The 13,552-nt window shown below is 46.0% G+C and overlaps 1 protein-coding gene across 2 annotated transcripts; it reads left to right on the forward strand.

Moving 5' to 3' along the window:
* The first annotated feature begins 592 nt into the window (after positions 1-592).
* LOC6618710 (DNA-binding protein D-ETS-4) lies at positions 593-12,392 on the forward strand. 2 transcript variants are annotated; one of them, XM_002042933.2, is made up of 5 exons: positions 593-1,170; positions 7,678-8,458; positions 8,519-8,679; positions 10,420-10,579; positions 10,670-12,392. In XM_002042933.2, exons 1-5 carry the CDS (start codon positions 1,132-1,134, stop codon positions 11,080-11,082), a joined length of 1,554 nt encoding a protein of 517 aa, XP_002042969.1. In that variant the 5' UTR covers positions 593-1,131; the 3' UTR covers positions 11,083-12,392. The 2 variants fall into 2 exon arrangements, with proteins under 2 accessions (XP_002042969.1, XP_032577471.1); XM_032721580.1 differs by lacking the exon at positions 593-1,170 and adding an exon at positions 7,128-7,148.
* Positions 12,393-13,552: the final 1,160 nt, after the last annotated feature.

A 13,552-nucleotide genomic window follows, 5' to 3' on the forward strand; every position in this document is an offset into this window, starting at 1 on the left:
ATTATTGACTATAAATAATTAATTGTGAGAGTAACTGATATGCATAGGTATTTAGATGAACTGCAGGATTCTTTGAAAAAGGATAACATTGAAGTTGGACTTCAGGCGACGTCGTCGTTCTTATGCGATGTCAAAAACTGTGAAATTGTCGTTGGGCAATGAAATATAAATGCCAAATTAAATTGTATTTCGACAGGACATCTCAGGATGTCAGGACGCTGGCGGCGTCTTCGCGTCTTTTGCAACGGAAGCTGAAATGATAATGCCATCGACATGCATCCAAACATTTTGACGTTTTTCCGCCTGGCCCAAAACTCTTTTTGGGGGCGTGGCTGCGAGCCATTCAATCACGGTTGCAGTTGCCCCAGTTGTCTGCGTCACTTTATGCGAGCCAATAAATTTCATCTGGCTATCTGAGAGTATCTGGGTATGGGTATCTCAGTATCTGTACATTGATGGACCTTTGTTTGCCATCGATGTTGCGCCGATGGCTGAATGGCAAAGCTCTTGGCAAGAAAGAGGAGCTTAGCAACCAGTTTGGCGGCTCAAAAGCTCTGGGCATGAGGTAAGCGGAGCGATCGCAGCACGTACCGCTCACAGAATCGAGCGTGAAGACTTGGCGAACGGTCGACAAGCGGACCGAGCAATACACTCCAGTGCTAAACAGAGACAGCCAGAGAGACAGTGAAAGAGAAAGAGAGAGAGGGAGAGAGCAACAAGTTTGCCAGTGGAAATTTTAGTAACGAAATGCAGTGAATAGCCAGTGAATGCAACAAACTGGCTCAAAAGTCGAAATAAAACAAAACAAACTCTCGAAAACAATTCAATACCCCCTCCACTATGAACACCAAGGCCGAGGCAGTGAAACAAAACGCTGAGTGAATCTAGTTAAACATTTAAAATCAAAACCAAAACAGCAACAAGTGAAAGACCCAGAAGGAGACGGCCAGAGCGGTAGGCCGCGAGTGAGAACGAGACAGCGCACTGAACAGCAGCACCCGAGACTTTCGCATCTGACGATTCGCATTTTGCATGCCGAGAGATACAGCTACGCTGGAGCTACAGATACAGTAGCTAGAGCCTGAGAAAATATATGCGAAATACCATAATTGTTTGTAGCGCGACTCAGAAATGGAGTACGAGAAAATGTTGTACATGCCAGCCAGTGAGGTAAGTCGCGATAATGTATCTCTGCATCCCTAGCTGCTTGAAAACATAGCTATAGCTATAGATTTACATACGTAGCTGATAGCCGATAACCTTTCGCCCGCCATTATCATCAGGGGCCACTCGTGTCGGAATATAGAGTATCTGTAGCTGTATCTGTCGCTTGGCACATTATGCGCAGTTCGGTGTGGCAGTAAAGTTGCCTCTGCGGCTTTTAATTAGCAGCGCAGCGCATCTCGTGTAGGCGGCAAAAGTATCTTTCGGTCTGCATCTTGCACTTGGCATCCCGCGAATGCGAATGCTGATGCGAATGCGTGTCACTGGGTGAGAGTAGCCCCAGTACCCACTAAGTCAGCCAGTTACATTTTCGCATTTGTCTTTAATTACAATAACAGCAACAGCAACAGCAACAGCAAAAGCGACAGCATCCAAAGCAACTTTCAAAAGATGCTTTCATTTTGCAAGAAGTGATTCTAAATGATTGTCAACTATGGCACGACAACAAACAGTAGCACAAACGCCGAGTAAGAGCCTGAACTGGCATTTCACTCGGAAAGTGCATTCCGATGCAGCAGATACTTTTTGTTGGACCTACTTAGGCTCCATCGGCTATGTACGCAAGACTTTGACGTTTGGCGCTGCTGCTGCTGCTGATGATGCTGCTGCCTGCATTGCAATAAAAGAAAATACGGAAAATGCCGAGGAAAAAAAACTTGTATTTACCATTTTTGATTGATTTGATGGAAATGTGTCTCCGCGCTTTTCCAATCGCTGACGCTGACACAGAAGCAAGTGGCTTGGAACAGCGCCTAGAAATGCACTGCAAGATTGCAAGATTGCAAGATTGCCAGTCTGCCTCCAGCGGCAGCCACACTCATCTCTCATTATATTTATGGACATAATAAAATAAATACTACTGCCAACAATTATAAATGCAAGCCGCTTTCGCAGCTCAGCCACACTAAGCCGCGTCGAGACAAGACGAGTTGAGGAAAACTCGACATGACATAAATACTTCAACTTGTCAGGTTTTCTTTCCCTCAGCGCCAGGCCTTTCCATCGAGAATCCATCGAGAGTGGCATTTCTAAGTTCGCCCAGTCAAGGGCCATTTCCAAGCTAGCCAATCCTATTCCATCCTGTCCAGAACGACTGGTTATCAATCAAACCGATTATACAATAATAATCACTTTTTGGGTGTGGCTCCCAACTTGGCCATTGTTGTGGCACATGCACTCAACGAAATTAGCTTTCCCCGTTCCGAATGAGAATTCTATCAGCATTTCACTCGTTTGTACCACGTCCTTTGAGACCCCAAAGAGACAAATGACAAATGGTAATTGTTCTTCTGTACATTTAGCATTTTTTTGCAGTGTATTACTAAAATATTGCCACGGCAGCCTGTGGTTGCGGGTCTTGTCTTGCGGCTTCAGCATTGAATCTCGCCTGGCTTTTATGCAAATTGAAATGAGTTGGCTTCGCAACGTCTTTTATACGGAATAATTGTCAGTGCGTGCAGCGCATAATGAGTGCAGAAGGGATTGGATTCGCAGGGTTCAGTGCCTAGACATAAGCGCATTCCTGCCCAGAATGTGGGTGTGGGATGGGCCCAGAGTCCAGTCTCCCAGCCTGCACTGGACGGGTCGTGAGTGCCACTTGTGCGGTGGGTGTGTGTCTGGAGTGTCCATCAGAAGAGTGTCCAAGTAGTAATCGGGCGGGTTAATGTGAGGCATACTGAGAGGTTGAGATCTTCAGACCAGGTCGTCGAAGTGGGAGCTTTAATTAATTTGGTTAGCTGGTTAGTTGCTGGCTTTCCCAGGCCAGCGGACAAGACGACAAGCCGGAACATTCTGGGTCGTTACAGTTGCCAGACACTTGGCATATTAAGCAGGCTGCAAAGAATGCAGCATAATTGAAATGTTGCACCCATTTGAGATATTTATTAACCTTGCTGGCAGCCATTTATCTAGCATGAAATGTCGACAATTAAATGCAATGCAAATAGCGAAGAATGGCAAGCTGCAAGCAGAAAAGTTTTGCCCCGTCACGAAGTGGCTAAAACCAACACCAAACTGCAAACACACACACACAGATACGGGGACAAGAAGCTAGAGATACAGGGATAAAGATACAGAATAATGAGTGAAACAAACAGAAGGCAGCCAGTCGGGCGATGTAAAAATAAGCAGAAATAAGTCTTGTCTCTTTGACAGCTTAACCCACGCATCCGAGAACTGGTAGATGGTAGATGGTATATGGTAGATTGTACGTGGATGGATACCGCCGGGGGATTTGCCAGAGTATCTCTGTCGCTGTGTCCATGTGTGTGTATGAGTGTGCCTATGCTGTTGACAGCGCACTTCAACATGGCCATAGCCCCCTTGGCTATATGCTATATGGTATATCCGATCCCGAAGCGCGCGAATAAAGCGAACAATCATTGAACAAACAATTTGACTGAAGGAACAGGGTGGTGAGGAGTTCGGGGTCAGACGGGCTTCGCTTGGCTCGGCTTGGCTTTTGCCAGCTCCATTGCCATAATGCGATTAGAACAGATTACCTGACAATTGTCGCCGACTGGGAGCTGGAAGGCAAGTGAACACCTGAGGTTAGCACCGTGCGGCATTAGCATAGTTTGTTTATTTAGTTCAAAGATACATATAAATTAATTTAAATATCACCTGGCCATAACTCAGCGGCATGTCAGCACTCAAGGCCTCCAAAGCTGCACTTGCAACTGATTATATTATTATTATGGTTTTCATTTTATTTTTTTTTCGTTTTTCACTGGCCACGCTAAGAACGTGTGTACCCTTCACTCCAACCTTTTGTCTGCCTGCGATTCCGATTGCTTCAGATTCAGATACATATTCCGATTCCGAGTACGATTCTGGGGCTGGAGCTGGGGCTGGGGCCAACCAAGGTCTCCTTTGTCTATGGGCCTGGGTGCGCCCCGTGTAAGATCTGGTTAAATGGTTTTATACTTTATATTTTATATAGATCGGTCGTGAGTTCGCCTTAGGCGTTGGCCAGGCCATTCGTTCCATTTATTGTGGGGCTGTGCGGCTTATAAGGCTGGTACGACAATAAGCTGGCCCGAGTGCTATCTGATCGCAGCTTTTAATAATGCTTTTGTCGTTTTTGTCTTAAAACGTAAACTTGATTTTATTATTAGGCAAAGCCACCACAAGCGCACACAAATAAATATGCCACATTCTTGACAGTGGCTTCGACTTGTTCTAATGAATTTGATTCTGTTTGACTTTGGCTCTGAGCTTGAGTTAGCCACAAAAATCATAAAACTTGTTTTTCTGTTACTTTGTTTTTTGTGTGGCCTCGGCCGGGGCTCGGATGTGTATTTTCAATTTATTACTCTCTCCCCCCGGCACATTGCTCAAATATTATTGTTGCTAATTCGGCTAAGGGTTTTTCTATTTGCTGGCCCTAAAAGGGAAATCAAATCTGCCACTGCCTTTGACAGCGCCTCAAAATGTTTGCTTTTAACATGGTCTTCATATCTTTGATTTCGGATTTCTGATTTCAGATTTCGGATTTCTGATTTCTGATTTCCACATCGCCATCGATGGCTGTGCTCCGATTTGATTTTGTTTTGTCTTTTGTTTGGCCATTCGGGCGTTTTCTTTTGTTTATGCTGGAAAATGAATTTTTATCAGCCTGCTGGAATTTTAATAAATTCGGCATATTCGATTTATTTGCTCGTCGGCCTGTCTGCCCGCTTGAAATGAGTCAGCTTTGAAGTTATGGCATTTCGGATGCTCGAAATTGCTATAATTTAATTGGAATTTAATTCTTTTGGTGTCGGTGCGTGTCAGTCGACATGTGAGTTCCTCCTGACCATCCGATTTGGTTGCATTACTCACTGTTCGTGTTCCTCGATTAGAGTTTTCATCGAATCGAATCGAGTACTGAGTACTAATGTATCCTGTTCGTGGACAGGTGGAAAGTCCACAACTTATCATATTTCCCTTTCACAACAACACTGTACTAAACGATACGATACGGCACCCACACTCCAAGTCGTATCAATTTGGTGCCATTGTTAATGGCTTTAAAAATAGAATTGGCGGCTAAATGTGTCTACAATGGCGCTGTGGTTTTTCTAAAAATACAATCCGCACCTGACAGCCACTTGGCAGAGCCGTTCCAAATCCTAATTGCTGCCGGGCCCATTGTTTCCATGTCCCGCCTTTGACACCCAACGCTTGGTGATCGATAACAAGCGAAAAACAAGCCGAAATCAACAATCCTGTGACGTAGATGGGTGCGGGTGCCAATGGTAACTCGACATATCGATATGGCAGTATATGGATATCGCAGCAATTCCGAGGTATTCTCGGCCCGATCCCCTCCAGCTTCGCTGCAAACAAAAGCGTCTATTGACAGCCGCCCCATGTCCGACACGCCAATGAAATATTACCGGTCAAAAGCGTTTGGCCACAAAAAGCCTTTTGTCCGCATCTTTCTCTGCGGCACTGGGAACTCCGATTCTGTCAGAATCGCTGAGTTCTGAGCTGCGAGCTGCGAGCTTGTTTTCTCGATTTTTGTAGAACGAGATTTAATTAAAATTTACGAGTACACCACATGATTCAGATCGCCGAGGTCTTTGTTGTTTGGAGCGAAGCAGCAGGAAATCCATATGCTGGAATAACCCGAGTGATCTAATTCACCCAGCTGCGAGGATGTGGGTTTGTCTAAGGGTAGGAGAATATGACACAGCGAATAAATCAAAGTCTGAGTACAAAATATGCAAATTCAGTCCGCTTTTATTGGCCCCCCCAATGTGGGAATATTTATTAGCATTATTTTGCATTAACTATTTAGAGAGTCTTTCCCTCGAGCATTAAGTTCCAGACCTATTTTTTCGTTTTGAAAATTTATGAGGGTGGTCAGTTAATGGCCATAAAATGTAATGCGAGTATGGCTTATATTTTCGATCACATTTAGTAGAAGCCGAGTGTAGTAACTAGTTGACATTTTGCAGGCTGTCTGGTCCTTAATGGTCCATAAATGGCCCGTAGCAGCTCAATTTATTATGCAGTTTTTGTACGGCAATCACCATCTTTTTTATGGCCATTCGACTGAGTCATTGACTGCAGCTGCTGAATCATGTCCTAAGTTTTCCTTGGTACTTCGATTCTATGTGACTTCAATCCCAGCTCGGATTCGGGTGAAGTACACGGCTGGGATATCTCTCTAATAATATGCAGATTACGCAAGGTAATCACCGAGTGCTGCGGCGAAATCGAAATGTTTGTGCTGGCAATTAGCGGGCAGGCGAGAAAAGCGAACTGAAATCACTCATACGCCCCGTTGTCGAACAATTAAAACACAGAAATTGTAATAACATCGTGACTAGTTAGAATTATGGCGTCGTCAAGCGCAGCCAATAATATTGCTGCCCACCGCCTCCCAGATATCTGATATCTGAAAGCACTACTCGGAAAATCCAGTATGAGCTGTTTTTTATAATAATAAGCGCACAGCGCATAGCCATATTGACTATATAGGCCCCTCCTCCCCGGGGCCCCCACAAGTCTGGCTGCATTGCTTAATGAAAAACCAGTTTCTCGGAGGTAAAAATTGGTAGCGCATTCGGGCCATATTAGCATTGCCTTCTTTTATGACGCTGCCGTGCAAATAAATAAATAAAACTCAAAAAAGGCAAATAAATTCCTAGCCCAGACAGCGGGCTGTGGGAGGGATGGGGTCTGTGAAGCCCAGAGCTCGGAGAACACTTTGATTTTGATCTAGTCATTGTTTGGCCGCTCGAAAAAAGTACACACCCCCTCGTCTAGGGACCTCTGGGTTTTTTTTCTTCTCGCAGCTGCCTTCTGTGGCGTCACTTGTCGCAAATCGCAACTTGATAAATGAGAAAATCAATGCCACTCCGAGCTTAGTAAGCCTCTTGCTCTTGTCTCGTCGGCTTCGCTTCCAGTGCCGCCATCATCGGTGGATAACTAAGGTTAAGCTCAGTTCCAAACTCACCAGCACTCAGCTCAATCAGAACCGAATCAGTAGCGAATCAGATCCGAAAATTTCCATACCTTGTCAGGTAGGTGCTGTGAGTACGAATTAGAAAGGCGTCCGCACATACGCAAAAATCCAGATGGGATCGAAGAAATAAAACTAATTAACTTTCATGGGCGTGATAATTAAGACAAGTGGCCGCAATTCCACATCTCAGATCGCCGGATAATTAGTGAAGTCCCGGCAAGATGGCGCCAGCAAAATTTTGATTTTCAATTAGCAGCCTGGCCCTCTTTTTTTGGGTAACTCTAGTTCTTGCACTTAGAGAAAATAAATCAAATCGCGAACAATGGGTAAAAACATTTGCAGAGATACATTTCAAAGCTTATTTTATTTTACACAAAAGATGTGGGATCACTTAAAGATTTTTAAAATCTATTTCTTTTAATACAAAATTGGTATAGTTTATATATATTTGTTCCTGTGTATTTATCTTTGACACCACTTTCTTTCCATCTCTGCAGATGCCTCACAGTCCGCAGCTGAAGCCACATCAGTTCCAGGCCCACACGCCGACGGATCAGTACTCATCCTATGCAGACAACTTCGACCTGTCGCTGCTGCCGCAGGAGTCCGCACCCATTCCCACCACAGTCTTCCAGTACAACGCCCCCCAGATCAAGGTCGAGTGCGCCTGGGACAGCCAGCCCATCCAGCAGCAACAGCAGCCCACTGCGCCCTATAACATCCCCTCCAGCCATCAGCTGATTCCACCGCCCGCCTATCCCCACAGTGCCTATCCCTCTCCGCAATCCAGTCCGCTGCAGTCGGAGTTCGCTGCCTATGGACTTGGTAGATTTGGCGGCAGCTACGACAGTCTAAACAGTCCATCGCCCTCGCTGGAGGCGGTTAGCATCAAGCAGGAGCTGCACATCCTGCCACCCTCTCCGCCGGAGTCCAACTGCGAAACGCCATCGCCCAGATCCTCCTGCGGGGAAAGCATCAAGGCCGAGCCCTTGGATGCGGACATCGAGAGCCTCATTGATCTGAACTCTCTGCTGCAGCAGCAGAGTCTACAAAGCCCACAGAATCTGCAGGACACCAAGCCCGATCACCAGTTACTGCGGGAGTGCCTCGAGGACACCAGCTTCCAGAAGCGACACAACCTGAAGCCTCTGGCTCTGGAATCCTTCATCGGAGGCTTGGCCGAAGTGCGCGGCGACTTTGAGCCCGTCATTTCACTGGCCCTGGAACATGCCAAACGAGAGGCGGACGCCATCTGCGCGGAGCTGCAGATATCGCAGGGTGAGTGGGGAGTACCCAAGTCCTTCGAAAAGTATACTGCAACCAGAATGATTTCTGCAGATCCCAATGGCTGGTCGCCCGCCCAGGTACACGCATGGCTCCGATCCACCTTGGCCCAGTTCAGATTGCCGCCGGTGGCCGATTTGGCGCTGCACTTCTGCGAAAACGGAGCTGCGCTGGCATTACTCAGCGAGGAGGAATTCGTGCGCCGACTACCAGAGGTGAGTCCGAAAGTCAATCACAGACTTTATTGAAGAGGTGTCACAGAAATCTCTAGGGTTTTCCAGTTGACTGGCAGAAGTCTTGGAATTCCATTGCTTCTACCGAGTTATAAAGAGGCTTGTGGTTTTGATTTAACTGAATATCAATTATTGGGTAGCCAAAAAATGTATTTTTCGCCTTATAGATATAATGTGTGAACTGGTTTGATTTAATGGGAGCCACTAGATACATCACATATTATAAGCCGTTTTGTTAACGAAAGTACATTGGAGAGTTTAAAGTTCTAAACTTAAACAACGGGTTTTAAATTGTGAAATCGAAGACAGACGTAAATGCAAATTTTAAGTGGCCAGTTTAATGATAAAATAAATTGTATATTAAACAAGTCAAAAAAAGATGACACATAAAATAGATTCCACTCAATGGACACACGGTTTGTTGAAGAAGGTAATTTCAAAATTCCACGAAAATAGAAGAGACCACCATATATAAATTTCAATGACACCTAGACCTCTGATTGGGAATTGTGTAGAAACATAGGCAGGCCATAAGAAGTGTGACTCAAAATCACACGTATGACTTAACTGGGCGAGTGCCAAAATAGTTGGGCTTATTACAAAATCGTTCAGCACAAAGCAACGGGCCAATAGCCCATGGCATATAAAACAATAACACAATGCAAATGCCAATAGCAAAGAGCCAATATGCGGAGAGGCCCAATCAATGCGATTGAATTGAATTTCGCGTACGGGTCGAAATGGAATGGAAATGGCTAACAAATAAACAACAAAGCCAACGAAGAGCAAAACAAAACGAATCGATACCAAACGATACGATACGAAAACTAAAACGAAACAAGTTTCGTAACTGGCGTTGACGTCATGGCTGCCAGCCAGAGCGGCTTACAGGCCCATTCGGAATCAGAAATCAGAAAGCAAAACGCAAAACTACAGAGCCAAAGCTCAGAGCTCGGTCCTCAAAATCAAAAACTTGAAACCTGTTGCCAGCAATTAGGCAGAGCTGGCGGCTGGGCATCTATCTAAACTACTCCACATCCACGCAACCCATTCCCATTACCATCCAGCGAGCATGTGCTCTCGGCTCGTCGAGAGTTTTGCCAAAAATATATCAATGATTACATTCGCCTAGGCTCGTTAGGTGCTGCTTTTGCTTTTGCCGCTGCCTGGGCTTTGGCAACCGAAGAGAGTGCAGGGAGAAAGGCCGAAAACAAAAGACTTAGGCGACGAACGCGCACGACAACGAAATCGGAGAGCAGTCTGTCGCCAAAGAAACGAAAATTAGTAACCGTGGTCATGGCTGTAAAGGTGAAAGAATGTGTGAAGGTTGTTTGGTGAAACTGCAGCACTTGGACGGATGATTACGAGCCATCGTCGCCGCTCAGATGATTGTGCGAGGGAGGGGGCGGGAGAGGGGGTAAAAGAGGGGCACGAGCGGGACTGGCAGCACTCGAACTGAGCCAACGACCAGCAACGACATTGCAAGGTGAAAGTAAGTCGTCGCCGTTGTCTCTGCTTGTTGCTGCCACTACATACTATGAGCACCCATACTTCTTCTGCTGCTGCTGTCGATGCAGCTTTTGCACCATGGAGACTGCACATAATTTATGCACTTGGATTGCCCAAGAATTTCCAATTGATATGCCGTCTAGATTGCGATCTGGACAAGGATTAAGGCTCTGTACCCATTCGAAATGTATCACTTTCGCCTCTCTTTTGCAGAGCGGCAGCACGCTGCACGCCCAGTTGGAGATTTGGAAGATGGCCTACGCCGACCAGCCCGCTCATCAGCAGCATTCCCAGCAGTCTGCGAGCACTGATCTCTGGCCAGCCAGCTATGCGATGCCCAATTTGGACCTGGACTACAACGAGGACAGCGAAGGTGAGTTTGATCAGTAGAAGACTGTTTGCATAGACTTCAAATTGATTTAATCTTGGAAGTTTGACTAACTCGAATGTACCTCTTCCACAGATGACGACGACATGGAAGCAGATGCACAAGTGGCACCTCTGAACGGCAGTTCCACTTCACCGCCCGCTACCACCGCTTCCAACGGCGGTACGGCCACAGTAAAACGACCGAATGGCGGGCGGACCGGCGGCGGAGGTTCCCACATCCACCTGTGGCAGTTCCTCAAGGAGCTGCTGGCTTCGCCCCAGGTGAACGGCACGGCCATCCGGTGGATCGACCGCAGCAAGGGCATCTTCAAGATCGAGGACTCGGTGAGGGTGGCCAAGCTGTGGGGTCGGCGCAAGAACCGACCGGCGATGAACTACGACAAGTTGTCCCGCTCCATCCGGCAGTACTACAAGAAGGGAATCATGAAGAAGACGGAGAGGTCACAGCGGCTGGTCTACCAGTTCTGCCATCCCTACAGCCAGTAGTTTAGGTTGCAGGCCAGTTATTTATTGCTAGTTGTAAGTGGCACACCTGACCGACCCACCTGATCCAAGATCCCAGATCCGATCCGATCCGATCCAATCGATCCGCTGACTATTCTCGACTAGCCTTGTGGGCCTAGCGAGCATTAGTTTTAGTCCTTGTACATACCACTCACAATCTTGTTAGGCACGAAGGTAAGTTCGTGCATCGATTAAGTTTGGACCTAGACTAAGGTAAAATCCGGGTCCGCTGGCGAAGGTAAGTTCGCCGTGGCAGGATTTTAAGTGACCCCCAGTTTTACCGCAATCGATCGTAGATCTAACTCTGATCCCGCACTGCAGCTGGTCATTCGGCTGCATCTGCGCATGTTTGACTTACCGGCGACATCTTTATTCAACTGCTGCCTGTCCACGCGAAGGATAATGGCTCAACAGGAGGATGTCCGTTGACTGGGGTGCATCCTGGAGCTGGACCGCCATTAGTAGTCCGAGGCGAAATTGGCCTGAAGGTCGCAGTGTCCAGAGCACTCAAAGCAAACAGTCACGATTAAAGGACCAACCTGACTTGAGCATCCTTCCCTGGCAGCATGAAGGTGTCGAGGTAATTTTAGGAACCATATATCTATGATATATCAAAAGTAAGTTCTATGAACAACTTAATAAGCGAACAAATGTTAAATAGTAGTTGTAAGGCGATTAAGGCTCGACTAGCCGTAGGTTTCCTTGAAAGTTTTTTCTCTTCCGCTTAACGAAAAAAAAAAAGTTAAAAATCTTTCGACCTCGTCCGATTATGCTATATATCTCATAACTTTATCAATTATTTATTCTTTACCGGGTGGCGGTTCAATTTAGACGTATTTCGTTTCAACTTATTTTGATTATACGCAATTAGCATAATTCGTGCATAATTTTCTCTAGTTTCGTTTATGTGACGGGTAGCGAGTTTAAGTTAATTTTAATATTTATTCATTGGCCCAGCCGAGCGGTGAAATTATGGAAAGTCAATTAGTTTTGCTGCTATTTGCATTAGCATTAATGCAGGCGCTTTAATTGAATAATGCAACGGCCAATTGGCTGCTTGGCTTATTTTGTTAACCAAATAGAACAGTTACCGTTTAAAAAAATATTTATACGCATATTCCACACCTAATTAGGACATTGCCGCCTGCCGCCTGCCTGGCAACTAGATTTATGCACTTTACACTTTTTACGACACACCAATTATTTATTTATTTATTCAACTAAAATATTGTCATGCTACACTATCCGATACGATAACGAAATAAAAATCACTGCAAAAAAACAATCGCCAATTACGCCTATACTTACACTAAATCAGTGCGGGGATTTCGCAGCGATACTCTGCAACTGAAATGGAAATTAAAATTGAAACTGAAACTAGAATGGAAATGGAAACGGAAACCCATGGCATTTGTGCAGTAATCAGAGGCGCTGCCCTTGTGCAGCCAGCAAAACATTTTAGATTGCCCTGTCTGTCAGTTGCTCGCTGCATTCGTGTGTGACCGATGCGATTTTCAATCAGCGAAAACTATTCCGCGCCGGGGAAAATCATCGATGTTTTCCGAGAATAGATAAATAGATACATACATACACCAAATCGGGATGCGGATTATCGTGGCCCCATATTAAGACGCCAGCGGTGCTGCCGATGCCTTTGCCGAGATTAATTTAATGCGCCCGAATGGGTTTATCGTCTTTGTTGTCCCGCAACTCCAGTGCCATCTCGTTCTTCATTTAAATACTAAATCGCATTAAGTGCCATCAAGTGGAAAATTCCCAAAAGCAATAAATTCATTCCATCCATTCCCTCGGCAGCCAGCCCGATCTCACTTTTCGAGTGAAAGCTGCGCGCTCTCGACAATATTTGCATTATCCCGGCGATGGGCGAGCTGTTTATCCTGAGCCGACAGAAGGCGGAAGGCAGCCGGCTGCCTTGGCTTTCTCTTTGTCTTTGGGGTGTTGAGTTTGGGCCTGAGCCCGAGCCTGAGCCTTATCCTGGTCCTCATCATATTTCCACCGCCTTGGCATACCCATCTAGCCAGCGACAAAAACTACAAAGACAAATATTTAATTGAATTAGTGCAGCAAGCGTTAAGCTGACGCAGACATTGTGCAAGGACACGCCCATGCCGAGTCTTAAATTTGAATTTCGAGTTCATCAACAGGTTCGTTACCGCTCGCAGGCTTAAGATATGCGGCAAATTGGGATTTGGCCCGCCTTCTTGGCGTAAACGTTACCCTTCCTTGCTTCCTTCCTCCCCATTTTCTTCAGCTGCTCACTTGGCCAACCATTCTTATGTTAATTTGTCAATTCCAGAAGGCCCAGGACCTGCCATTCAAACACCCATCCACCCAGGTAGCCACCCAGCCATCCATTTTCTACATATTTTGATAATTACGACTCGGCTGTCAATTGACCCGGCCCCGCCCAGTTAGTTAGCCCTTTTTTAAG

Source organism: Drosophila sechellia, chromosome 3R (genome assembly GCF_004382195.2).
Source record: "Drosophila sechellia strain sech25 chromosome 3R, ASM438219v1, whole genome shotgun sequence".
Taxonomy (NCBI): domain Eukaryota; kingdom Metazoa; phylum Arthropoda; class Insecta; order Diptera; family Drosophilidae; genus Drosophila; species Drosophila sechellia.